The sequence below is a fragment of the Kwoniella dendrophila genome, chromosome 10 (assembly GCF_036810415.1).
Source record: "Kwoniella dendrophila CBS 6074 chromosome 10, complete sequence".
Classification (NCBI taxonomy): domain Eukaryota; kingdom Fungi; phylum Basidiomycota; class Tremellomycetes; order Tremellales; family Cryptococcaceae; genus Kwoniella; species Kwoniella dendrophila.
Genome location: NC_089485.1, coordinates 1,209,864 through 1,235,996, shown reverse-complemented (window position 1 = coordinate 1,235,996; position 26,133 = coordinate 1,209,864). Strand labels below are relative to the sequence as shown.

The 26,133-nt window shown below is 41.2% G+C and overlaps 11 protein-coding genes across 11 annotated transcripts; 8 read left to right on the top strand and 3 right to left on the bottom strand.

The window, feature by feature from the left end:
• Positions 1-776: 776 nt before the first annotated feature.
• Positions 777-1,226, bottom strand: L201_007418 (uncharacterized protein; the record flags this gene model as incomplete). Its single annotated transcript, XM_066223125.1, has 1 exon — positions 777-1,226. One exon carries the CDS (start codon positions 1,224-1,226, stop codon positions 777-779), a length of 450 nt encoding a protein of 149 aa, XP_066079222.1.
• Positions 1,227-3,510: 2,284 nt separating this feature from the next.
• Positions 3,511-6,455, top strand: L201_007417 (uncharacterized protein; the record flags this gene model as incomplete). The annotated part of the gene is made up of 13 exons (XM_066223124.1): positions 3,511-3,836; positions 4,010-4,201; positions 4,261-4,497; positions 4,548-4,704; positions 4,770-4,872; positions 4,920-4,941; positions 5,000-5,037; positions 5,156-5,280; positions 5,341-5,573; positions 5,623-5,683; positions 5,741-5,908; positions 5,972-5,998; positions 6,042-6,455. 13 exons carry the CDS (start codon positions 3,511-3,513, stop codon positions 6,453-6,455), a joined length of 2,103 nt encoding a protein of 700 aa, XP_066079221.1.
• A 251-nt stretch (positions 6,456-6,706) lies between these two features.
• L201_007416 (uncharacterized protein) lies at positions 6,707-8,426 on the bottom strand (the record flags this gene model as incomplete). Its single annotated transcript, XM_066223123.1, has 8 exons — positions 6,707-6,994; positions 7,067-7,284; positions 7,337-7,607; positions 7,676-7,861; positions 7,922-7,981; positions 8,039-8,092; positions 8,156-8,203; positions 8,256-8,426. 8 exons carry the CDS (start codon positions 8,424-8,426, stop codon positions 6,707-6,709), a joined length of 1,296 nt encoding a protein of 431 aa, XP_066079220.1.
• Positions 8,427-8,785: 359 nt separating this feature from the next.
• L201_007415 (uncharacterized protein) lies at positions 8,786-11,065 on the top strand (the record flags this gene model as incomplete). Its single annotated transcript, XM_066223122.1, has 15 exons — positions 8,786-8,868; positions 8,928-9,044; positions 9,107-9,177; positions 9,233-9,295; positions 9,377-9,389; positions 9,451-9,542; positions 9,597-9,727; positions 9,781-9,844; positions 9,900-10,053; positions 10,112-10,125; positions 10,188-10,293; positions 10,353-10,510; positions 10,571-10,684; positions 10,752-10,810; positions 10,862-11,065. 15 exons carry the CDS (start codon positions 8,786-8,788, stop codon positions 11,063-11,065), a joined length of 1,443 nt encoding a protein of 480 aa, XP_066079219.1.
• Positions 11,066-11,691: 626 nt separating this feature from the next.
• L201_007414 (uncharacterized protein) lies at positions 11,692-12,465 on the top strand (the record flags this gene model as incomplete). The annotated part of the gene is made up of 1 exon (XM_066223121.1): positions 11,692-12,465. One exon carries the CDS (start codon positions 11,692-11,694, stop codon positions 12,463-12,465), a length of 774 nt encoding a protein of 257 aa, XP_066079218.1.
• Positions 12,466-15,143: 2,678 nt separating this feature from the next.
• On the top strand, positions 15,144-15,779 carry L201_007413 (uncharacterized protein; the record flags this gene model as incomplete). Its single annotated transcript, XM_066223120.1, has 1 exon — positions 15,144-15,779. One exon carries the CDS (start codon positions 15,144-15,146, stop codon positions 15,777-15,779), a length of 636 nt encoding a protein of 211 aa, XP_066079217.1.
• A 750-nt stretch (positions 15,780-16,529) lies between these two features.
• Positions 16,530-17,194, top strand: L201_007412 (uncharacterized protein; the record flags this gene model as incomplete). The annotated part of the gene is made up of 2 exons (XM_066223119.1): positions 16,530-16,580; positions 16,655-17,194. The coding sequence occupies 2 exons, from the start codon at positions 16,530-16,532 to the stop codon at positions 17,192-17,194; spliced, it is 591 nt and encodes a 196-aa protein (XP_066079216.1).
• Positions 17,195-17,373: 179 nt separating this feature from the next.
• On the bottom strand, positions 17,374-19,757 carry L201_007411 (uncharacterized protein; the record flags this gene model as incomplete). Its single annotated transcript, XM_066223118.1, has 8 exons — positions 17,374-17,988; positions 18,050-18,383; positions 18,466-18,660; positions 18,747-18,835; positions 18,919-19,039; positions 19,136-19,310; positions 19,416-19,557; positions 19,695-19,757. The coding sequence occupies 8 exons, from the start codon at positions 19,755-19,757 to the stop codon at positions 17,374-17,376; spliced, it is 1,734 nt and encodes a 577-aa protein (XP_066079215.1).
• Positions 19,758-20,139: 382 nt separating this feature from the next.
• L201_007410 (uncharacterized protein) lies at positions 20,140-22,134 on the top strand (the record flags this gene model as incomplete). The annotated part of the gene is made up of 10 exons (XM_066223117.1): positions 20,140-20,295; positions 20,355-20,442; positions 20,525-20,600; positions 20,658-20,738; positions 20,804-21,032; positions 21,093-21,210; positions 21,285-21,449; positions 21,503-21,570; positions 21,632-21,783; positions 21,945-22,134. 10 exons carry the CDS (start codon positions 20,140-20,142, stop codon positions 22,132-22,134), a joined length of 1,323 nt encoding a protein of 440 aa, XP_066079214.1.
• Positions 22,135-22,797: 663 nt separating this feature from the next.
• L201_007409 (uncharacterized protein) lies at positions 22,798-24,185 on the top strand (the record flags this gene model as incomplete). The annotated part of the gene is made up of 3 exons (XM_066223116.1): positions 22,798-22,977; positions 23,255-23,602; positions 23,715-24,185. The coding sequence occupies 3 exons, from the start codon at positions 22,798-22,800 to the stop codon at positions 24,183-24,185; spliced, it is 999 nt and encodes a 332-aa protein (XP_066079213.1).
• A 743-nt stretch (positions 24,186-24,928) lies between these two features.
• On the top strand, positions 24,929-25,979 carry L201_007408 (uncharacterized protein; the record flags this gene model as incomplete). The annotated part of the gene is made up of 2 exons (XM_066223115.1): positions 24,929-25,322; positions 25,459-25,979. 2 exons carry the CDS (start codon positions 24,929-24,931, stop codon positions 25,977-25,979), a joined length of 915 nt encoding a protein of 304 aa, XP_066079212.1.
• Between the last annotated feature and the right edge of the window lie 154 nt (positions 25,980-26,133).

Sequence of the window (26,133 nt, the reverse complement as noted above, 5' to 3'; positions counted from 1 at the left end):
TAGTCTCCCCACCCTTTTCAAGCCCCGATTCATCCAGTTTATTGATCAGAGATGAGAAGATCACAGCTCAAATTATGTATATATACAAGGTGAACGTCAAAGAGCTTTTACTTACCAAACTATACCGACATTCATTCACCACATTTAATATACATTTGACAGCTATATCTAACTCGCAGCACAGCACAATGCCATCCCAACAAGGCCAAGTAAGTTTATGTTTATATTTGCTCCAGGAAAATTCAGTCAGCGCTGACAATTACATCTTCGGTATAGTCAACCAACACTGGATCGGCAAGATCCGTTTCCGGAGCAGCATATACAGGAACATCCAACAATCCCCACGCAGGTGGAGATTACGCTCCTATGAGAACTCGAACCGGAACCGAAAACAACCCTCACCCGGGTGGAGACTATTCTCGGATGTCAGGCGGGAATTAGGGCGCAATGTTGCGATAGCCATCCGCCCCTTTCGCTAGAGTGATAGGGCTATGTTCAACATGTCTGATACGTCAGATCCATGAGTGGCAGATCTTTATAAGAATTCGATTATCCCTCATATTCTTTGCTAGCGCCACTTCGAGCATCACAGGGTATTGGACTTTCGACGCGGTACTCAGGCTCGGTGGTACTAAGTCTCGACATGGTTGTTACCTCCATTTCTTGTTAAAATGTACGATTTACGAGTTGCATGTAGATAGGAGAAATAAGGATAACTACTAGTATGAAAATCTAAGTCGCGCACAATCTAATTCAACACTCCCACTGATTGTAGCCTACATTTTCATGACATCTGAAATTTTCTTCAATTTATCTACAATGAATGGTGTTACAGTTGGATCTTCAATTACAGCTTGAAGGTGATCAAATGCTTCAGTCGATACTGTTTCAGTTTTAATACCTAAATCATCATCAATATTAACATTGTTATTTCTAGCTCTTGCAGGAATTTCTACAACTAATCTAGGTCCTTTCTTGTTAGTCTTCTTCAAATTTGGGTTGATATCTGGTTGAGCTTGTACTGATATTTTATTGTATTTACAAGCATGAGATCTTCTAGTACATCTTGAGCATTTATTCAAGAATCTGACCTTCAATTGTTCAGAGTTAAGTTGGATACATTCAAAATTATGTTCATCGCACCAATCGCATTTATGAAGCGCAATCGCACCATGTTCTTCAATGTACTCTTTGTTGGTTTCTCTTTGATCTTTCTTTGGAGGCATATTAATTGTTATGTTGTTTTGTCGTTGATAATGATAAAAGATACAAGAAGTAAAAGTATATAGATTGAGTAGGTTGTTTATCCAGTTAAACAAGAAGCATGAGATCGCACCAATATTTGAGATCGTAAACGTACAACCGCGGGAAGGTACCGTGGAGTCGTATTTTCTCGTGCTAAAAATCACCAAAGCTGAGTATTTCGCTTCCTTTTCGACGATATCGTTCAAGCCTCAACGATATCAGTCATATCGTAACTATTTACGTAGCTTCTCGCCGGTTCTGGCAGTCTCGTTGTATATATCGACACCCTACACCGAAGGCGTCTTTGATCATGGTGACAATTGGCGGTTCATATCTGGAAAATACTACTGAAAGTACTGCAATAATCGAATAGGTGATACATTCAACCTGATTTTAAGCAACCTCTCTATTTCAGAAACCCAAAACATGTCATGATGATTGACAAGCTCCATATTCAAGTTGAGTATACTCATATCATACTATATACTGAGTTTCATATATTTAAAGCAAGGCTACTGCTTTTGAGATTGTTAAACAGATCAGGACAAGGGAACTTTCAGCCTTCTTAGAAGAACTGGAATAACAGACCTTTTTCTACATGCATAAGCATCATAAACTGATGAGACATGCAATTTTACATCCTGTGTTTGTAAATATATTGCATGCATCCATGTTTCGTCTGGTTGTTTGGTAATTATGTAATACAAGTTCAAAAAACTCAAAGTGTTCAAGTTGTCCGAACTGTCCAGAAACCCCGTCTTTCTGAGTAGGCTTAGTAAAATTTTATAAACGTTTCTTAGTGCTTACGTAGTTCAGCAATTTGGCGTGCGAGGCTTCTTTGAGAGTTATTGGTCTTATAACTCACAAGAGAAGTGACGATCTTCCAATGTTGTCTTGACCGCAGTATCACCATAGTCTCAAAGGAGAGACCATGATAAGGTTCTTGATCAGTGGTCGATGGTCATGTATATAGCCAGACATCCTCGAATACGGGCGAGCATCTCCTGGAACCCATCCATACCTCATCTCACCCTCCTAGACAGTTCAACTTTCGGTCACAGCATCAGAATTCACAGCAATGAATAGGCAACCAACGTTTCAAGAAAACGATGTCGTAAGATGTGTGGCACCTAGTGCTGCAGCGGTGAGCAGCAAGAATTACGAGCGCATGGAGCAATGTGGGGATTTATTTACTTTCCGAAACAACGCTGATAATGGAGACCAAGTCTGTTACTCCTGCGTAAGTTACTGGCTTCGATCCGTTCGCATTAAATCCAGTGAACAGTTTTAAGCTGATGTTCAGTTTCTTTCCTCGATATAGCGTGCAAAGTCATACACAATGAGGCATTATGCTCACCGTCAAGGAGCTGGAGAGTCATACGATACTCATTTGAAAACTAATTACCGAGATTGGGTCGCGCTTTCAAAACCAAAGATAAGCTGGAAGCAATATCAGTTGAATAGTCATATTGAAAGACGTAAATCTCACGCTTCAAGGACCCTGAGTGCGACTAGCACAGTGAACTTTCAGCCTGATGAAGGAGAGTCGGCGATAATGCAATCACTTCAACGTCTCGAGGAATCAGAGCTGCCATCTGATGCATGGCAGATTTGTTCACGAACAGCCCTTCCAGATGAAAAAAGGTCAAGTCTGAGTTTGGAACAGCTCAAGGATTACATCGAGCTGATAGAGTCTCAAAGTTCCCATCTCGAAACAACCAGGTTTCTTGGTCGATCTGAGCTGACAATCCAGCAATTGGAGACTTATCTGGGAATCAGCGAAACGTCATACTGTGCTAGCTCTACAGCGGCCGAGCGTTAGTCGATAGGCTGTCGGAAGAGATCTGGTGTCCGTGGCATGAGCTGAATGAGGGTTTCAGCTTACACTTATTGCTGTTGGCGGTGGGAACAAGATCGTCCAAGTGAGTATTGGGAGACGATTGGTACAGAACGTACGAGTTATCTTAGCTACATGAGATATCTGGTATCGATACAAGTAGAAATTTTACGAGTAGGTAGTATTGGAACGTTGTATGTATAATAATGCAATGGGAAGTGATACCCAACTTATCGTTAACTTTCCACCTGGGCCGGCGATGTCCGCTTCTAATTCCGCATCGGTATCCATCGGAATCTGTCGGGATCCACGTAAATCAACAATATCAATGCATACAGTTCATTACATTCACTTTTCTGTTCTTCTGTCTCAAGAAGTTGGGATTTATCAATTGTAATGTCGTCACTTACACAACCTATCGACAGATCATGCCAGCTGAAAGAAGATCGAGCCTATCTTCAAAGGATAATGATACCACAAGACGACGAACATACCAGGCTTGTACCGCCTGTCGTAAAGCCAAATTACGATGTGATCTGGGGAATGTCGATGCTCCTCACGCTCCACCCTGTCGACGATGCTTGCGAACCCAAAGGGAATGTGTCTTTGATGTCATATATGGAAGAGATGATCTGAATACATCTAGTGCACGGCGTAACACTTCCAATGAGACCATGTCACATACAGTTTGGAACGAAGACAGTTTTCACGGTGAAAATGAGATACAGCAGGATTTTGACGCGGTCCCGACACAGTAAGTCAGGTTTCATTTGGCTGCATATGAATTCTGCCTGATCAAATGATAAAATGCAGTATCGAATTTTCACAAACGACTCTGTCACCCCTGACCTCTCGTTCGCACACAAGTCAATTCAATGATACCAGCTCAAGCAACCATGATCCTTCGGAGGCATTTCGTTTCGCCAGGGGTAAAACATTGGAGAATCCGGCAGATGCACTTCGTATACTGCGTGCAGCTGCCGATTCAGATGAATCTGCAGCTGAGGATACACAAGAAAGAGGTACAAGAAGCCATAGTCAAAGTCCAGCATGGGAAAGATGGCCACCTATACCTCTTGGACTTCTGTTACCCGAAGAAGCTCGTATCTTATTGAATTTGTAAGTGCATAATCCTTTGAAGCACTAGGATTCTGCAAGCTTACACATCTAAAATGCAGTTACGAAAGCAATCTCAATCCCTGTCATCCTCTAATCTGCTCTGAGCTATTCAACTCCTGTAATTTCGGTATTCTGCTCAAAGAGCCGATTCTGTTGGCAGTGATGATCGCCATTGCAGCTCGGTTTTATACTCTTGAAGCAGAGCATATCATGCTTGGCGGTGACCGACTAAGGAGTATACAGAGTGGACTGTTGAAATGGTTATTGAACAGGATCATCTTTGTAGCCATTGGCTTGTAAGTCGATTTATTCACGCCAAATGTTCATGTTGATTACTGTTTATCAGGACCGCCTCGATTGGGATCGTTGAAGCATTACTTGTTTTGAGTGAATGGCCACCTGAGCCATCGGCGTTAGTGGATTCTGGAATTTTAGATCTCGCTCAAGATCGCCTAAGTCCGTGTAAGCTGTATGATGACGTATCCTGGGCACTCACAGGTATGGTGAGTCGCAATCGTTCCTACGAAATACCTAAAGCGAAAAAGACTCTAGCTAATCATTTTACTAGGCTGTCCGAATAGCTCAGACATTGGATTTACAGGACGAAAAAACTTATTTGGATAAAACACAGCCTGATTGGATCGTTACCCGGCGCTACCGAACATGGACCAGTAAGTTGACTTCACAAAGGATATGGAGATGTCTAACCCAACTTCAGACTGTCTCTCAGCAGATCGACAGTGAGCTTCCTTTCTGCATTCCATCAGTTGTGCAAGCCTGATCATCGCCCTTCCTTAGCGCTTCAGTCCGTCTAAGTCGCGCCTCCTTGATGCAAGGTAAGCTACAGTACTTCATTGAGCTAGTGGAATTGTATCTAATTGCTGATGAAACCCAATAGCCAGTTAGTTTCCTCTTCCAATCGACGGTAGATCGCACTAATCAACATCCTTATAGAAATGTCTACAACGTGGTATAGAACCATTTCCGGAATAGGTTATCTCACTGGAGATACCACTTTCCCTCTGCCTCGCGTGCATCTGAACCATCGCGAGATCCTGAATGTGGTGGAGTTAACGCATGTGAGTACTGAACAATTCCGAGATGAGATTCGCAATTGATTATATACTTCACTTGTTTAGATTATCGGTTTACTGCAAGAGCTACTGTACATCACTCCAGAAGTAACTCAAGAGCTGATCAAGACAGCTCGGTTCGAGAGTACTCTGCATCGTCTTAAGCCTGAAATGGACTCGCTATGGCAGAGGCAAGCTGGAGATCTGCCGACTTATCCTGTCTTAGATCAGAGCGATCAACGATTTTCACCGGATGAGTTGAGACAGGTCAGGTGGAGAATGGATCATGATTATGTGAAGTGAGTCTGACAAACGTATCGATGTCTGTCCTAACACATTCTACCAAAGACTTTACGCCAATTCGATTGCAATGCGTGCTTCCCAAAACAGGTTATTACAGCGTCACCAGGTAGGTCATACGCAGATACTGACGGACACTCAGCTTATACCAGTTCTTCCAATGCAGCATAAGAACAACGAAGATCGAGTCTTTCAAGCCAATGTCATCCAATCATCGGAAGGATCATTTATCATAGAGGCTGTGGATGCTGCAATATCGCTGATCAGATGCGGAGTAGCTATGGAGAGGAAATATGTACTGAAATATTGTCCAAATCGGGTATTTTTGAGACTTGTGAGTTGACGATACCGGATGCAGGTAGGTCGATTTCTTACGCTCACTGTTGATCGTGCAAAGGTGTTTGCTAGTGTGTTCCTGATGAAAGTGAGTGGTTTACATCAATCATCACCACAGCTGACCGATTTAGGCTATGTCATTTGGAGCGGTAGCTCCCCCAGAGCAACAAATAGTGGATTTACAATATTCACTCATTCGATCGTTAAAAGCAGTTGCAGTGGATGAACATCATGTCGCTTCATATCTCGCTACTTTACTAGAACGGGTGTTCCCTGCGATTCCTACAGAGCCTTCCAGACCAATTCAAGATGATACATTTGAAGGACCACTTATTCCCGATCAATCTACTTTGGCGCTCTTCGGTTTCGATACGGATTTGAATAGTGAACAACCGCAAGATTTATGGACGGACATGACGGGATTTGGATATGATCCAAGTTCAATTATATCGGATATCGAAGAAATGTTAGCGGCATCAACAACCCAGCCTTCTGGAAGTGATATGTTTTCATCTAGACTTGACCCTTCGTTGTACTCGTTGTAGCCACTATGCAGTCCTTATCTGACACGTATACTTCTGTAGGTTTCGCACATATTGTCTTACTACAACACATGTTGAATAGTATGGTGCGGAATGTTATGGTAGACACGCAAACGAGCGGAATATCTACTCATCATTTTGGGTGAAATACGTGAGCATTAAGCTGAATACGTCGAATGTACTGTAATAGTTGATCATTTATCCGTATATACTGTATGCATGAAAATATTGTGACTACAATCTAGTAAAACTGGTTACAAACGACTCAATCTGCTACCGCCTTTCTTTGTCGGTTGTGGTCTTTCGAGCACTCTGGTCTCTCCGTCACCCCTAGTTTCATACTGACCAGATTTAGTAGGTCGGAATTGCCAAGCCTCCTTTGCCTCCTTGCTTAATTTACCTTCCAAAGCCGAGACAACATGGCGACCAATAGTGGGGAAGAATTTGAATCCATGATAGGAACCCCCAGTTGCAAAAAGGACTTTATCAGAGTCAGGTGTGTAGGTAATCAGGAAGTTGTCATCAGCAGCATCGGCATCCCACTGGCGGAATTGCAATATTATAATGAGCTTAAACATCCCACTTCACTTCCTTCTCTGATTTGGAAAACTCACACAAAGTTGTTGATAGCAGAAAGGACGTTCGGCAAGTTGAGGTAAAAAAGTTGCTAACAGCTCACGCATCTCTTTGACGCATTCTGGAGGTATATTGTTGTAAGAAGAAACAGGTGCTTCTGGCTGAGAAACGTCACCATATCCATACCAGGCGTATCTACCTGGTAAAGCTACTTTTAGACGACCATCGATTGAAGGCTCAAAAATATACCCAAGAGCTAGCTCGTAAACGCGATTAGCACAAGTCATGGCTAGATCAAGAGGACTTACTTTTTGAATGTAGACAAGGCATGTTTTTATACAACCTCGCTTCTTGAGGTTCAAGTTGAATCATAGCTAAGGCGTATCCATATGCTCGAAGGGTATCCTTGACCTCATATTTTGAACCAGTCGACGCCCCCATAGCAAGTACTATTTTTTCTGCTGGTATGAATCGCCCACTAGCGACTGTGACCCCATTAACCTCTCCTTGAGAATTCTTGTGAATGGACTCAAAGGTTCCGTCATTACCGTGGATGAAACGAACGCCACTCGCCCGCAGCTAAATCATCCAACAAAGTCAATAAGCTAAACTCTAACGTGTTGAGGCGGAGTGCTCTGATAACTCACCTGTGCGGCTACGGCTACCAAAGCGTTACCAGAATGAGCCCATCCAGCTTCTGGATTGAAAATTCCTATCAAATCATCCAATTTCTGAGAACCCGAAGTTTGAGACACGATATTCTTCAAATCATCTCCACGAGTGATCTGTTTAGCGTTTGTTACTACACCATCAGATTTGATATTGGCCCATATCTGTGCGAGACTTAGCTTGGATGTACTTTAAAACTGGCAAAGGTCAAAAGAATCACTCACTTTGGCAACGATTTCATGACCTCGGGTATCCTCTCCAGCAGCACCAGTGAACCATCCAACCTATTGATTATCACACTTTAGCTTCACTTCCTTGAATTCACATCTCAATGAACTTACTTTGTGGAAATGAGGAGCAAACAGGGGATCATGATTCCACGCTTGATATGCTTCCTGGAGAATACCACTCCAATTTTAGCTAGATTAGAGACACAACTCCAGTCTTAGAGTACTTACCCTTGCCAATCCACCATACAAGGGGATATGGTACTCCGTACGAATAATCTAAACGATATTTTGAGCATTTTCAAACATGAATCCATCTTATATAACTTACTTTGTTGATATCGTTAGCGGCACTAAGTGGACTGGGAACTGGGTGTGGATCGATGATGGTGATTTCCTTGTAGCCGCTTCTTGAGAGATGTAAAGCGGTTGAGAGCCCGAAAACACCTGCACCCGCAATGAGGATAGATGTCTCTTTGGTAAGTTGATCGTTTCTAGACATTCTGATGTTGGCTAAGCAGACTTAGAGATATTACGAGAACTCATAATCGCCTATGTAATTAATAACTATATATACTCGAAATTGTGGCGCTAATGAGATAAGCTACAATAGCCACCGATGGATTCCGACTTGACAACCGACGTACTCCGATGTCTTTACAAGATTAAATTTCCGGAATCTATCGGTTACAGCGGAATCCATCGGTGCATTGATAAGATCATGTGAGCCAAATCTGTTGTAGCGCCTGTTTATATTGCTGTGGCATGGATATAAAGACTACTCTAGTGAAGAAGTTGGTCCTCCCATCTGTCCTATGTCACCCGTGCACCACTTAAAGCAGTTATCATACTCCGCACATTATGGATACTCAAGAGCATATTCAACATGCAGAATCCAGACTCGATGGCAACTTCGAGAAGAAGCTAGTTAGAAAGATTGACAGGTAAATTCTGCAACATTGAGTCATCAAACGTAGCTGATATTATCCTCATATCATTTTAGACGAATCATGCCGTTGATCTGTCTGGCTTATCTATTAAACTATATCGATCGAACAAACTTGGGTAATGCTCGAACGCTTAACAACAATGCGAAAGATGGTTCTACCATGAACGAAATGTAAGCTTATTGTATCTGCTTCACTGACGAAGTTATATTCTGCTAATTACACCGTCATGTAGGCTGAACATCACCGGACCAAGATACACTCTGGTAGTAGCCATATTCTTTGTACCATATATCATATTTGAATGTCAGTGATTACACTCTGCCCATTTATATCGATAGCTGATATCTACATCGTATAGTTCCATCCAACTTTTTGTTGAAAATAACAGGACCCAGAATCATGTTAACCCGAATTACTGTCCGTACGTATGGTTACTCGGTTGACAAGGGAACTTCGCTGAGATTTAAAACAGTTTGAGGTATCGTGACCATGTGCACCGCAGCTTGTACAACCTTGTAAGTGGTCTTACAATGCTTCTGGTGTATGATAACAACTTACACTTGTAACGACAATTAGCGGAGGCTTGGTGGCCTGTAGAATTTGTTTGACCATTGCGGAAGCCGGTTTCTTCCCGGGTATAGTCCTGTATTTATGCTTCTGGTACAAGCGTAAGTCTCAATAAACGTCAGCGATTGTAGAACCAGCACTGACAATGGGTGTAGCGGAAGAACGTGGAGCTCGAATTGCAGTATTCCTCGGTTTCGTTAGTGTCTCGGGGGCAATTGGTGGTTTAATCGCCACGGCTTGTTCCTACCTCAACCATCATGGTGGACTTCGTGGCTGGCAATGGCTAGTGAGTATTTATTGCCAGGAGATTCGCATCTGGGATCTGACAGAATCTTCCAGTATCTGCTCGAAGGTATTCCAGCCGTACTTTACGGAATTGTATTATGGTTCTTACTTCCTGATTGTAAGTGATTCGTCTTTGACCGTCCAGTTGAATGTGTGCTGAGGAGATCATTCAGTCCCCGAGACCGCTAAATTCCTCAGTGAGGAGGAGAGGAACTTTGCTTCCGAACGACTTGGTCCCTTTGCACCTAAGATGTCAGATAAGCATTTTTCTGGATCTGAGGTATGGGCAACAATCAAAGCACTGGATTTCTGGTTATTCGCTTTGACGTAAGTAAATTCAGCTTCACAGCACAGCCATAGACTGACGTTGAATAAAAATTTACAGGTATTACTTCATCAGTGAGTGGCACTCGTTGTTCGGTTAGATTCGGATCCCTGGCTAAGCTGGATTGTCCTCGTAGATCATTGTTTAAACGCTTTCAGTTATTTCGCACCATCTTTGATTGCTGGTTTTGGATTCAAAGGAGCAGCAGCACAAGCTTTGATCATACCTCCAAACTGCTTTGGGTAAGCCAACACCTATGTCTGTATGTGGAAACGAGCCGTTGATATCATGTATATCGCAGATTTATCGTAATTGTGGCAAATTCATGGTTGTCTGACAGACGAGGTAGAAGACCGGAACACATTCTCTTCGGTCTCGGAATTATCGCTATTGGATTTATCCTGTTAGCAACCATCAAGCACAGTGTCGGTGGCCGATATGTCGGTATCTTATTGATTGGTAAGCTATCGTAACACTTGGAATCAAAGTCGCGACCCGAAGCTAACAGATCAATTCCAGCTTGTACAAATTCAGCTGTAGCACCGCTTCTTGCCATGCGTACTTCGACTGTTTCTGGCGCTTCGGCGACAGCTGTTGCTAGTGCAGGTATCGCAGCCTTTGCGAATATATCTGGTAAGTTGCACAGCAATAATTTTGGGAAATCATCAACTATGTTCAACGTGCTTACAGGCAGAAACAGGAATAACTGCTCCGTTTATTTACGATTCCAAGACTGCTCCTCGATACATTCCAGCCCTTGTAAGTAAGATTACTCTCAAGGCTTTACGCTGGTACTAACCCAATTGCCAGTGGATATCAGTAGGATTCGTCTTTGGGGCATGCGCTTGCGTGTGCATCTTATGGTATCGAAATGGTCCTGGTGCGGGATATTCATCCAAAAATCAAATTCCAGCTCCTGTTACTATGGACTATCCCGGCGACGTAGAGGAGATTGCAGATGACAGAAAAGGGAAAGATATGGAACTCACCCAAGTAACCGTTGGACAGGTCTAAGGACAAAATACGTGTCATGGTAATGTTTGAAGCATGGAAAAAGGCTTGGAAGGATAAGATCAGTTTGTACAGGAAAGGATCGTAGGATTTGTGCACATGTATGGTATACATCACTTGACAGTCTTGCCTTGTATCCCCGCCTATGTAAAGAGCATTTTATTATTTTTTGAAGAGCGATTAGTAAACTAAAAAGAAGTGATGTAATTTTTGTATGCATCAGCCTACCTAGTTCGATGCATATTTCAGTTCCATCCAGCGGAAGCAGACTTGTGTAAGTAATCGGGATCTTTAACATGATATATGGATCCATTTGCAGTCATCCTTTGTTTATATACTATATAAGCCGCTACGTGTTTGGCTGAAGTAGTTCCTTACCAATGCAAGGAGGGGAGGCGACTCCCTATCATCCCTTATTTTTGCAAGGGTTTCAAGTGCAGATACGCAAAATCCCACACCATACATGATGTGTATTTCGTTCCCGGAGTGAATTTGCAAAGCTCATTTCGAAATAACTATATATACAGTACAGATCTGGCGTCTGCCTTGTGATTGAAGGCAGTGTACGTAGTTTCTTTCTTTCTTCATTTTCCCATTCAAGATACACTGAGAAGAAATAACATTTCAACATGAATCGCGAGTACAATGGGTCTTATGATGCCACCCAGATCGATGATTACAATGCTGGCAGGCCATTGCAAACAAGAGAATCACAAGTATTCCCAGCTTTTGGGTACGACGGTACTTCCGCATCCGCTTCCAACAGCAAGCCAAAAACATATAATCTCTATAATCTTCCCAGCTCATTGAGACCGGGATCTAAAACCGCGGGACCTTTCCACACCCAATCGTTCTCACAAGACGAACCTTTATGCGGCGACCGGAATGAAGGGTTCCGTACGACTCAAAGTAGCTTAGGAGATTCAGTCTCAGCAGACAGTAACACTGAGATGCATTCCACATATCAGCCTGCTCAAGATTTCGATTCTTACTGGGATGATCGTTGGAATACCGCAAATTGGGAAACGGGACCCACATATTCCGCTCAAGATAATTCAGATGATCTAAACGATCCTGCACACCAACGGTCACCCTTATATCGTGCCGGTAACTCAGATATCGTATCACAGAACTACGTTGATGACCTTGACAGCTCTGGTATATCTGGGCCTACCGGATACCAAGTCGATTTTGATGGTGAAGGGTATAGCAGGAAAATACCACTCTACTCAAATCATGCCTTCCCTACTGCGACGAGTGGTATCAACTATAATGCACCGCCTTCGCCACCTAAAAGGAACTTCAATCCCAGCCAGGGAGTAGACAGATTCAGAAATTATCCTACAAGCATTCCCAGTCACAGTTCCAGCGTGAACTTCAGCCAAGATGGATACGTAATTTAAGACAGGGGAAATACATTTATTCCGTCGAGATTTAATTCTTTATCAATTTTATACTGTTCTGGTGATGCATCTTCTTGGCTTGAATAAGTTATGCTTTTATGGTCCCACATTTCTCAAATTATCACTTTGATCACAAATAGTGGGGTATTCCGCTCAAGCATTGTACGTCTACTGATAATCTGACGGTCTACAAAAAAGTCACAGCTACAAATCTGACCGTCTGCCACCTCGAATCTGTGCAGAGCGCAGAAAATGATGGACTAAGGTTATTGAAGCGTTTCATCTTTTCGCATTCTCAAAACCCAAAGGCAGAACCTCGAGCTACGTCATAACCGAGGACTTTTTGCGGTGACGCATTCGTTGCTTAAAACTTTCTTAAAACTTTTTTGATCGTGGTCGACTACGATAGTACGTTTTGGACTTAATTTTCGTACTAGTCGCCAACATCCTTTCTCCCGGGGGATTGGTTGTACTCAGCTGTGAAAGCAGTCTTAAGGAGTTTCACCCCTTTTCTTCACCCTTGTCACTTACTCTCAAATATTATAAGTCAAAAATGGATTTGCAAAACTGCTCGATCTTAAGAATCTCCTCTCAAATTCCAGCATAGTCAATAGGAGTGAAATGGCCTATCCAGCTTCTCCTTTCTGTTTTTAACTGCAACGGTTCATATTCTCCTTCAACTATACAAACGTTCGTGAGAATTTGGCTGCTACTAGACTTGTGTGTGTATCCGGAACAGGGGAAGGAAAATCAGCTATAAACAGGCTCATCCGTGGTCAACACACCGACATGTTTCCTTCATTTGTCTTCAGCGACATCATTTGAGTCATTATACTGTCTGTCAGTAGCTATTCATTCTATCCGTATCACAATGACTACCCCATTACAAACCGAGCTGGAACAAAATGTGCAAGATTCTGGCACCCCTTCAATTGCACAAACGACAAACGAGTGGATAACTGTAAAGACTCCTCAAGGATACGCACATGCGCCGCTTGCAGAGAGAAGGTCACTAAATGCCTGGCGATACCCATCAAGGTCTGGGGAAAATTGGTCCTGTAAAGCTCCTAAGCTTCAAGGTAGCGGCAAAGTCAGATATGCGATACCTGATGAGTTTTGCGATACACAATTCAAACCAAGAGTTACTGACGATCCAGAAACGCCGCTTTGCACAAATTGTGTAAGTTACCCTGGATCCATATGACATATTTCGTTTGTGACGACTTTACACTGATCTTTCAATTCCAAATTTATTCGGTAAAAGCTTGAAAGCTTCAACAGCGTTAAGCATTTTCTTAAGCAACGCAGCGGAAGTGGGTCCGATCTGGAAAAGGATTTTCAAACCTATCTCAAAAAGGAAGATAAGAAAGTAGGGTGGAAAGCTTTCATAAGGCAAAAGCAAAGGAACAGAGCGCTCAAGCAACAAGCAGAAATCAATACTCAAACGGGATTGTCAAGATCTACAGCTTGCGGTGCAATTCGGACAGAGAGTCTTGTGCCACAAACTCATCACAATATTTCTTCAGTTGGCAACATCATTGGATCTCTGAACACTGTTCCAGCGGCACACGATGCAGATGAAAGCACATACGCAGGATCTTCTGAACAATCAGGTCCAGACGTTGGCATCGGTGAGTATCACGAGAACCCTGGTATCTGCTCACTTGGGGAGGTGACCTTTGATTCGAATTCGAATGGGCTACTTCAAGATCAAGAGCTGAAAGACCTCTGGAATAATGCAAGAGATAGCCTAGATGACTATATCATCAGCAACGCACCTGCCTCTGAGTTGTCTCAGGGTGATGACATATGGCGGTTTGCTGAAGATCTGTTGGACACCTCAACAGAAAGCCCAGACAGATCTATTTAATATGTGCAACAGTGGCTAAAGCCTCAACACAAAAGGTAGGAGACTCATGATGTGTCAAGTTATGACGCGAATCACAGTAGCCATACATAGTTTTCTGGAGTCCCCCTTGACTGAATGATATAGACTGTATATACAGTATACCAGGTACCTATGTAGACTGGCATCACGACATGGTATCTGCATGACCCCTAAGAGTCGAATCTGTTGCAAAATGGTCGCTTCTTGGCATGTTTCTGATCTCCTTTTCAGACGTTGAGTCGAAAAACAGCGGTCCTCAGAGATAAGACTTCAATTCTGGTAAACGCCTCTGTGCTGTCTCCAACAAATTCAAACTCATAAACGTTTCACTTCGAATGGAAATTAGCAGATTGTACTTTGTTGACACTCAGATAAGTCTCCGTCACTGATTATCCATGCTTTCGCCCATTTGTTCCAGAAATTTTAAAATGTATATGGTGAGCTGTTTGTCAGGATTTAATCTCAGCTTGTACCCCCAGGGTTTCCCAAAAGCCGGAAGAAAATCATTTATGCTGGGATTTCAAACAATGTTTTTGGTCATCCTTTATTTCCCAGAATCCTGTACACAAATGACCGATGAAGAAATTTTAGCTGCTCCCGAAACAAATTTACAGCAAACGAGTCGATTTGAGCCATGCATAGGTGTAATCATCCGAAATCAAGGTATAAAAGCAAGGCAAGTGATTCTTATATTTTTCGTTTATGCCCCCATTCAGAATCCCACATTTCTCTTCATACGCTAACGAGGTTACTCATCTGACCATCACACATTCCACACCAATTCGCTAGCATGGATCGACAAAACTCTAATACACAAGTCCCCTCGGATTATGGGGTACCTGATCCCAGATACTGTACTAGTAGTACCCATCCCAACTCACAATTTCCAGGCAGTTCAGAAAATGTATCACAATACCGCGATACTGCTCCTTCTCATCAGGGAACAGACAGGTATGCATCTCAGCAAACCTCTGGATACGAAACCTATCCTACTGCCGGAAGAGGATTGCCAAACATCCCTCAAGCGTCAAGTTATACCGATGATTTAGACGATTTAGACCGATTGATGCGTGAACAACCCAGTGCTGTTCAGCCAGCTCCGCCTCGTGGTCAAGATGGTACATATGCCATGAATGATTCATATGGGTCAACAGGTTATTATGTTAAGGCTGCGGCTCGTACCTATGACATGAACGGACCGTCTGTACAAAGCGCCCATGGTTATAAAGATACGCCTAGATCTGACCCTCCCTATCAGCGTGTAGAATATCGCTCCAATTTCGACACAGGAAGAACCACATTAGTTGCACACCCACATAACAACCCGAATGATAATCAAGGTCAAGTCACCAGTCGCCTCTCAAGTATCAATCGTGAAGCAACTCGTGAAGAACTTGATAGATATAAAGATATTTCCGAGCGATGATTGTTGGCCATATTGGCAGAACTCTTTATCTCATCCTATAGTCCTCGTGCGCTGATCGACTACAGCACTGTATGCATGTGACATGTATACATTCTTCGGCTCTCCGTCTCTAGATTGGGTCACAGATGCAGTAATCCTGTATAAGTGTTGTTACTGTATGGAGTATACAGTAGTTCCATGTACTGTACAGTATGCCACTTTTCAACTTGTAGTTCAAAGGATGTTGTACTACATACTGCCAAAAATTGGGAATTCTAAACTTATATGATCCTTTCAAAAATGACAGATAGGCATTTCAGAAAATGATGACTGACGACAGAGAGATAATGCACTGTCGTCAGCTCAAAGAAAATTCAAAATCAGCCTCCAGTTTTCCAAATTTCTAAGTCTATGAATCTACTTTACTCCAGTATGTGATAATATCTGTTATCCTTTATTGTACATCATTGTACTGCCGATTTCACTTGCATGAAAGGGTCTTCATTTCACGCCTTCGACTATACTTATGGACTTGAAGTCTAGAGACAACTTGGCTCATTAAATGTTAAGCGGTCTGTCTTGCGATATAAAAGCATACAGTTTACCACATTCCCATTTTTCCCTTTTCTGCCATACAGAGTACACACTTCTTCACCGTGAATTTCGAATGCAGCGAACAACAATCTACCCCTTCGTACCAAGGAAGCGATCCAAGGTATCATACCACACGACCTAATTCCCAGCTACAAAACACTGGGATTATGTACAGTCATGGTACCGGACAATACGGGAACCAACAATCTATCACCCAACCTGCTACTAGTATGAGGCAGCATCTTACTTCACCAGGTTCCGATCGAGGGTACCAAATTCATACCGATGGTCATTTCCAGTAGACGGAAAATCCAGGATCACAATTAGCACAACATCCTTATTCGTACACAGGATATCACAACCCTTCCCATCTATCAACCGATCAATACACGTTTGAAGGGCCACCATATGCAGGAAGCCTTTCAAGCGTAGCTATTCCATTACATGGTCCTGATCACTCTACAAGCCAATACCAGAATAGTGATATCCAAACAAATCCTTTTGCAAACAGATCTCTTGCCGATACGGCTATTTCATTACCAAGGCCTAGAAATCTCAAACCTCACCCTATAGGTTGTTCTGCAGGTCCTATAAAAGCTGGTCAAGGAGCTTATCGAGTCAGCTTTGAGAGTGGTGGCGAATCTCGAAAATTACAACCTGATGAAGTTGTTTTATCGACCAGTGATGATGAGGATGATGGCATCGATGCCGGTGACAGAACGGAAGAAGTAGTAGAAGCAAAAGAGCGCCCAAGCTCTAGTCGAAACGACAGAAAGCATATCGACCTTGTTTATGATGATTCTAGCCTTTATATCGACCCAAGACTGTTAATCCAGGAGTGAATGCACCCTAGTAGTTACCGGAAAAGAATGGGCGGCTACAAGTGAAAGTTTTTGCCTAGTTTCATCTTAAGTTAAATGAATTTGAGAAAGTCTAAGTCATGCATTATATGTATGCATACAGGGTGAAAGACTCATCTGAGTGAAGCATACCATTGATATATGACATGATTGAAACTAAACTACCATCCACTATCTTTACCAGTAGCGTATTTATCTGAATTTTTCCATTTTGAACCTTTTCTTTTACCTGCTTTTGAACCATTATTTCTTGAATGATGTTTCTTTTCGGTTAATTCTCTTTCTTTTTTAACTTGTCTTTCGATTGTTTCCCTTAATAAATCTCCGCCTTTAGCATTATTCTTAGGTTTTGATGAATCACCTAATATCTTCTTGGTAGATATCCTTTCATGATGACGTCTAGAATTTCTTTGCGAAGGCATATATGAAGTGAAATCACTTTGTGCCACACCGGTTGAATCGTCTGAATCCGCATCTGAATCGTCTTCATCTGAATCACTCGGATCACTTAATGAGTGATTAGATCGTTGGTCATCCAAACCCAATTTACCATCTAAATCATCATCATTACCTAATGCTTTATGTAATCTCATAGCTTCTAGTCGAGCTGACATATCAGCTTGGAAAGCAGCTTCGTCAAATGGTTCAGAGGGCTTATCACCTTCCGGCTGAACATCTGTTTCTTCCTCGTCATCTTCATCCTCTGCATCTTCGTCTTCATCATCGTCTTCGTCCTCATCGTCACTCGGTGGTAGATCTTGAACCTCAAGCATATACTGCAAAGAGAGGTGATTAGCTTTCCTTTTGTAATGAGCTTGATCCAGCAGCTGGACTTACATCTTCAAGTTCACGTTGTAAGGCTCTTCCGAAACCACTAGCTTCAACTTCTAAATCTATTCTCAGTCGCTTCTGAGCAGTTTTAGAGCTTTCAGCATGATTTGTCTCATGCTCTTTAGGCTGTTCTGACGCTTTCTTCTCCTGCTGTTCTTGCGCTTCACCCTCACCCTCTTCCTCGTCCTCTTCTCCTTCGGATATTGCGGCTAATTCATTTTCAGGTTTTTCGTCTTCTTCAATCTCTAAAACATCTTTCCATGTTGGCCATGCTAAAGATTCGTATCTAAATCTACGACGGAAGAATCGCCTTATACAGTTTACATCTCGATTGAAGAAGCTAAATAGATACTCTACTGATTAGCATGTTTTGAGGATATAATCGAGATTTCCGCATCTGTGTGAATCCGCAATGTACTCACTATTCTGCGTTCTCATGTCTTGTACTGACCATCTGGGGAAAATCAATGACTATTGGTTCACCAGTTTTCCTCGTTATCATAATATTGAATTCATTGAAATCACCATGAATCAATCCTGCATGAGCTAATCGGACGATCAATTCCATTAACTTAGAGTATAGATCTGCTGGATCGTCACAATGTTCTATAGCACGTCTATATAATATTATTAGCGCTTTTCAATTGATATGGTGAACGCGATCTTCCAGTATAACAAGAATAGCACGAAAAGAATTACTCACAATGGGTAACCATCTATCAACGACATGACCACACAATGTCTAGCTTGATCTATAGGTACGGGTACGGGGAAATCATGTTGATATAATGCCTAGAAGGACACACAACTATTATATCAGCTGATGGCATGACTTTCAGTTGCCCAGGTCCAGCTAAACGTTTATCGATACATACCTTCATGAAAGCGAATTCTTTCTGAGCAGATAATCTACTCATATACATCCATGAAGCACTTCTCCTTTTACCTAAATAATCTCTTTTCGACTTGATTGCTCTAAACGAGACTCGCCCCAATCTATCTCATTATAATGAACATCAGTTTTCATACTATCATACATTCCATAATGGTTTGCAAGCTAAGATGACGAGTATTCCATAATAAAAAACTTACCTGTGCATCTTCAATATTCTCTTCTCTCCACTCTCATCTGCACAAATCATGATATCACTTTCCTTCCCCACACCTACTCTTGTTCCAACTGAATGTATACTAGGTAACTTCCTCCTGGAGAATGTTCGTAAAGCCAAATAATCAAGACCGCCATACGTCAGTCGATATCCATCGTCTGATGAATGCAGAATTATTAGCATTGTTATCCCGTGATTTAACTTATCGTTTACGTTCAAGCTTCCTCCAACCAAAGATCCTTATCATTGAGCTGAGCACTCACATTTGATATTTTGTACTCTTCCAACCAAACTTCTCTTAGCTAATTCCCCTAAAGCTTTGTTTACATTTCCACCTCTGATACCTGATAATTCCGCTATTAACGTTGTTGGAACAACTTCATGATTCTTTGAGCCGATTTCAACCTATATGAATACCACACTATTCTCAGCTTACTATATCCAACGTAAACATAGATTTGATCGCAAACCGAATACGTTGGAGCGTATTGAGCTTATTGTGACCATGCAAATTGAAATTCCAACAACTCAATTCCACTTACAGCTGAAAGTACTCGAAATTCGTCTGCCGACACATATCGTAAATCTGTAGCGTCTAACTTCATTTTCTACTCTTTTCACCTGTGTAAAGTAGCCTTGGACAATTCGATCGCGCTAATGGGAGTTATAGGCTATGCTTGATATAGAGAAATATCGAAAATCCAAAAATAATCAGTCCACTTAAGGCTATTTAGTACCTAGTAGACGCACGGTCAACAAAAACAGAAATATCTCGAGGCACGTGACCCAGCCCAGCGGAGATTGCTTTCATTTCCGCACGCGCTTGGGGCGCCTCATTTAGATTACAAGATTACGATCAACTTCACGTCAACCATACGGTAGGAAACAATCAATATTTCTTGCCTTTTCCTTCTTCTTCTTCTTCCTTCTCACTCTTTTGCTTATACATCGCTACCCTTCATATAAGCACGACAGGTTACGCTCAATATGACTGCAACTGTTCACAATGGGACACTCAATGGTGTAGCCTCAAGCTCGAAACTACAGGCTTACTTAACAGATGATACTCGATTCGCAAGTATCGATAAAATACTCGATAGAAGAGGTCCATGGACTGATGAGAGGTTTCAAGGCGGACAAGAGGTCAGCTTGAAATGAAATACTTGAGTGAAGTAGATTGAGCTGATACTTTTCTTACACAGACTAAGGACTTTCTCCGGACTCAAAGCAAGATCCTCGTCATAGGAGCAGGTGGATTGGGATGTGAGATTTTACAGAATCTAGCTCTTAGTCAGTTCAGCTTTTGTCGAATCTCCCTAATACCTTTGAGGGTAAAATGACAAGCTGAGAGAAGCTCACACGTTATATGTAGCTGGCTTTAACGACATACACGTCATCGACATGGATACTATCGATATATCAAATTTGAATCGTCAATTCCTGTTTAGGTAGGTTAGCTGGCTCTATACGCCCGACCGTAGTCAAGCTGACGATAGACCTGTTAGAGAATCGGATGTGGGGAAATCAAAAGCTCTTGTAGCTGCCGAGTTTATTATGAATCGAGTACCAGGAGTTAAAGTCACGCCGTTAGTCCTGCTCAGCTGCAAGGTGGTAACCCATTGAGTATGACTTAAGCTGACTTTAACTTTAGTCATCACGATAAAATACAAGATCATCCAATATCGTTTTATGAGCAATTCAATATCGTTGTAGCAGGCTTAGATAGTATTTCAGCTAGAAGATGGATAAACGCAACTTTGGTCCAAATGGCCCAAGATGACGATGAACAACTAAAACCTCTTATTGATGGTGGTACAGAAGGTTTCAAAGGTCAAGCTAGAGTGATCTTACCTACCGTGACCTCATGTTACGAATGTTCTGTAAGTCAGCTATATGGTTTTCCACAAGTAAAAGCTGACAGCATACATTTCGCTTTTCAGATCGATATGCTCACTCCGCCTACTGCCTTCCCTATTTGCACAATCGCCAATACACCTCGATTACCTGAACATTGTATTGAATGGGCAAGTGTGTTAGAATGGCCTAAAGTGCATAAAGGTAAATATCTGGTTTCGTTAGCTAAATATCTCTAAGCTTGCTCAAATTAGCTGATCGATTATATTCTGAACCAGACAAAAAGCTGGATACCGATGATCCCGATCACATAGAATGGCTTTACCGAGAAGCTTCTGCTAGAGCAGCTCAGTTCAAGATTGAAGGAGTTACATGGGCTTTGACGCAGGGCGTCGTGAAAAATATCATTCCTGCTATTGCAAGTACGAATGCTATCATTGCAGGTAAGCTGGCTTCTACTCAACCAAGTGATTTTGCAGCTAACGTTGAGATCTAGCTTCGTGTTGTAATGAAGCCCTCAAAATAGCTACTGCTTGTGCCCCTTATCTGAACAACTATATGATGGTGAGCTAACATGTTCGCGTGATTATAATATGATATTAGCTTATACTCGGCACCTTTACAGTATGTCGGTAATGAATCAGTATATACCTATACTTTTGAGCACGAGAAAAGACCTGAATGCCCTGTATGTGGTGGAGAAAGCTTGACTGCTGAAGCAGGTAAAGTTTGGACTTTGGAAAGGTTCATCGAAAGTCTGACCAACCGACAAGATTTGTAAGTGCTGTCCTCCACTTTTATATCGAGGTACAAATCCACAATCTGCTTCTTGCTATCGATGGATGCGTTGGCTCCATCGCGCGATATTCGCAACCTGTCACACTATGTCTCAGAAAAGAGGAATACAGCAATTTTGCTAACTATTCTTGCTTTTACAGACAAATATCGAAACCTTCCCTGTCTTATGCAAAAGGTGCACTTTTCTGGCCATCACCTCCAGATGTATATGAAGCTACTCGACCGAACCTTGAAAAATTGCTCATTGACTTGTTAGGTGAAGAAGAGGGTATCGTGGTGACTGATCCCGCTTTACCTGTTAGCGTAAATCTTTCAATCAATTATGTATAGCAAACATAGGAAAGTAGACAAATAGATTGAAAAGGATTTATCAAAGCGCTGTTGTATGTAGTCGAAGTGAAGGGGAATAGAAAAGTTGTATATATGCATTCATTCATGTCCACTATCTTCATCTCGTTAAGCAAGCTGCGGAATGTGCTTCCTTTTTCCCACTGTAAAATACAGGTTTTAATTGATATAGAAGTGTAAATGGTAATCTGTTGCCACTTTACGTTATCTCGCTCACAGCAGTAAACTTCGTCATCTTCTCTGTTTTTTGTGGTTACTTTGATGAGCTTAAGTTCCTTTCAACTAAATTTACTCACCAATCCTTCCTATCTTAATCTACCATAGATCTTCACAACAGCGTATATACCAGTATTTATACATAAACATAACTTGAGAGATTCAGCTTGAAACAACTTTGAAACATATCGGTGAATTATCGATAAACAATCAAGAAGATAAACATTTCGCGCTTATTCACCTATGAGAAATGCGCAGTGATTCCGACATAAAAAAACCTATTAGAAGAACAATATAGTAGTTTGGACGAAGATCTGGTCATTTACAACTGCAAAGAGGCAGATCTGCTATTGCGAATACAAAGCAGAGAGAAAAAGGAGGAAAGGAACTTGAATATATTGAAGTTTATTATTATATGTCTTATACATAATGGCTACTACAACGCCAAATGATCAACCTCTATTCGGTGGTCCATTGACATCAACGACACCTACACAGACGCTTCATACAACATCAAGTGATACAAGAGGTCTATTCCCTACACAAACTCGTCAATCAAATAATGATAATAACAATAAAGCTGGTAGTCCGAACGTGTATTATTTAGTTGTGAGTAAAATGATTTCTTTCTCATGCTATTCAGACTGGTCAGGAGCATGTCGCGAGAGAAGAGATACTTGAGAATCCAGCAAAGCGAATTGAAAGATTTGAGGTGGTGCTTGTGAGACTTTTTCAAGATTCTTTGACGAAGATCATAATATTGGGTATATTAGAGTCGAAAAGGATCAAAATGATAATTCATTGATTATCGCTTGTTGTGCTTTCGATCGCAATATTGAAGTGCATTACTGGTATTCATGCTTACGCTTGAAATTTGCATCCTTAGTTTCTAGGTATCTTAGTAGTTCTTCTGGTCTTAGCAGGATGCTTAGCTTTAAGAGCTATACGGATGAGAAGAAGATACAGAACAGCCACTCAAATTGCATTATCAAGAGGTGATCCATTACCTGTTTTTCCAAATAGTGGTACACTAGATAATTATTGGGGTATAACAGCGTTTGATAGATTAAGTGGTTTCCAAAATGATCAAAATCAAAGAAGAAGAGAAAGGGAAGCGGATAAAGCGAAATTGAAGTTAAAACCTAGAATTTATGATAATTTGGTTTACAATTACAAAGATGCGAAATCAGGTGATTATGATGATGATAGAGGGAATGTTTTGAATAGTATAGAAGTGAGTTCAAATCTTTTTTCGATTTACTGTACTATCTTGCTTGATAAAATCTTCTTTTCTGTCATACTTTCTTGATGTACTAATCAAATTTTCCATATTTTATCGATAATAGCCGATATCATTACAGTCCTTGTTACCAATGTCGACGACAAATGTAAATACTCCTCATTCTTCTAATCCATATTCACCGTACTTTCAAAATCCGAATGAGCAAACATCTGCTAGACCATTATTCGGATTCCATCGTCAGAGATCACCTCCAGTCAATTTATCACATCAACAATATCAGCAGCAACAACAGCAACCTGAAATGAAAGAATCAGATCGAGCACTAATACCGAATGAACCTATACAAATGGGAGTTATCATACGGATGCCTACGGAAGTAGATAACAAGCAGAAACAGAAATCAGAATGGGATGATGAGGAAGAAGTTGGATGGGAATTAGGTATGGAACTAGGTATTTGGCAAGGTCATATTTACGATCCTCAACACAACCAGCGTACGAATTACCAAGAACAGGATGCAGAGCAGAGGAAATTAAGAGAAAGTATCGAGACCGATGACGAAATTTATCGATGAGCAACTCAAAAGGCCATTATATATTCATAAACCTGATGTCTAATGGCTTACGTCGGAAAGCTTATGTAACTTCTTGACTGTCGTTGTTCGCCCATTATCTATAATGAAGTGGTTCCTTCTTCTTACTGTTTGTTCCTGTCTTCTTGCCATTTCCCAATATAGATGGTACGTATCCTGTAGCATATAATACCTTATACAATATATTATTCATGAATGATTAGTGTTATACGATACAACCTGGACAATATACCGTAGCCAATTATAGTCAGACCAGGCGGTTACATCATAGTACCTTGAAAGTGATCTCTTAAACATCATGTAACACCTATATCCATGATCCACCAAGACCTTTATGCATACTATCTTACATTCCATATTACCGTCAACAGACGTTCATCACTGAGTTGGAATTAATGGGATGGGTTAGTCACCTGATATGGGGTGAGTCAGTTCCGGTAATCCGGTAGTGTACTGTATATATTGTTACTTCTCTCGTAATTGTATGTTTTGGTTTGAACACATGATCAAGTGATCAAGGTGTTTGATTTTTGATTGATATGTCATATTGATCGCATATGATAGGCTCACTCATATCTGTGATGATAATGAAGTTGAAATTTATGCATCCCTGTTGGTTGACTCAATACTGACTGATATCAATGCCAGCATTTAAATATTCTTTCACGATAAACAAGCAGAACAAGACAACTAGCAAGGTAGATACTACAACTAGTCACTAGATCATGGGTACGAGTGCTTTTGACTTATCCCGCTTGGGTGCAGAATTAGATGCTTCAAGAAGGTCTCGTCATGCTGTCAATTATGATCAGATATCATCATCAGGTATACCTATTCAGCAACGATTACACGACAATGATGAAATGGAAATTACGGGGATACCTGAACTATCAACATCGTTAAAAACCGATATTTCAGATTCTTTAGATAGTATACCGGATGAAGATATAGATATAGATACAGAAGTGAACATAGAACATTGTGATTCTGTAGAATACCACATGAGAGGACAAGTAGGTCAGACTAGATTTCAGCAAGAAAAGCAGCACAATTTAGAAAGACCATATCCGTTATGTTTGTTATGTTTAAGTAGACCACCTTCAGCAGTTTTATTACCTTGTAAGTTTTCACTCGCAAAATAAATCATAACACAGGCATGGCTATACTCTGTGCTATGATGAATCCCGATCATATGTATATGTGATGGTTATGATGGCTAACCTAGTATGATTCACATCGTTCCCTTTTATCACAGGTTGTCATCTAAATCTATGTTACATCTGCGCTCCTTCATTGATATTCCGATCATCTAATCCAACTATACCAATTAGCTCTACTACTACTACTACTATTATCAACAATGATGAACAAATTCCTATACATATACAGAATAATGATCATGAACAAATACCAATAGCAGTAGAAGAAGAAGAAGAAGAAGAAGAAGCGATCGAATGCTCAAAAATACCATATAATCAAATACTATTAAAAGCTATGAAGAATCATCCTAAATCAAGGAGATTGGCTTTGGGTGGTTATGTACCTATACAAGATAAAGAAGTGTCTGGATCTAATCTTTTACACGAATCTCACTATAGTGCCGAGAAACCGAAGCGAGAATCACTTGGAACTAGTCGTGGAGATGATGGCCAGATAAAGTTCAATAGAAGGAATTCAAATTCAAATTCACATAATTATGTTACGCGTACCGATGAAGCAAAATGTTTGATTTGCAGAGAACGAATCAAAGGTTGGTTGAGAGTATATACTGGATAAATATGAGGTTTTTGTATTGTTCAGAAGTTGAAAGTTGTATGGTATTGATCTTGTGTACAGTGTAGAATTCAGATATTGGTTGTATAGGTGTGTGAATTCGTTGGAATCTGTATTTGTACTTGTAAGGTAATGTACATATGCATAAATGCTTGAA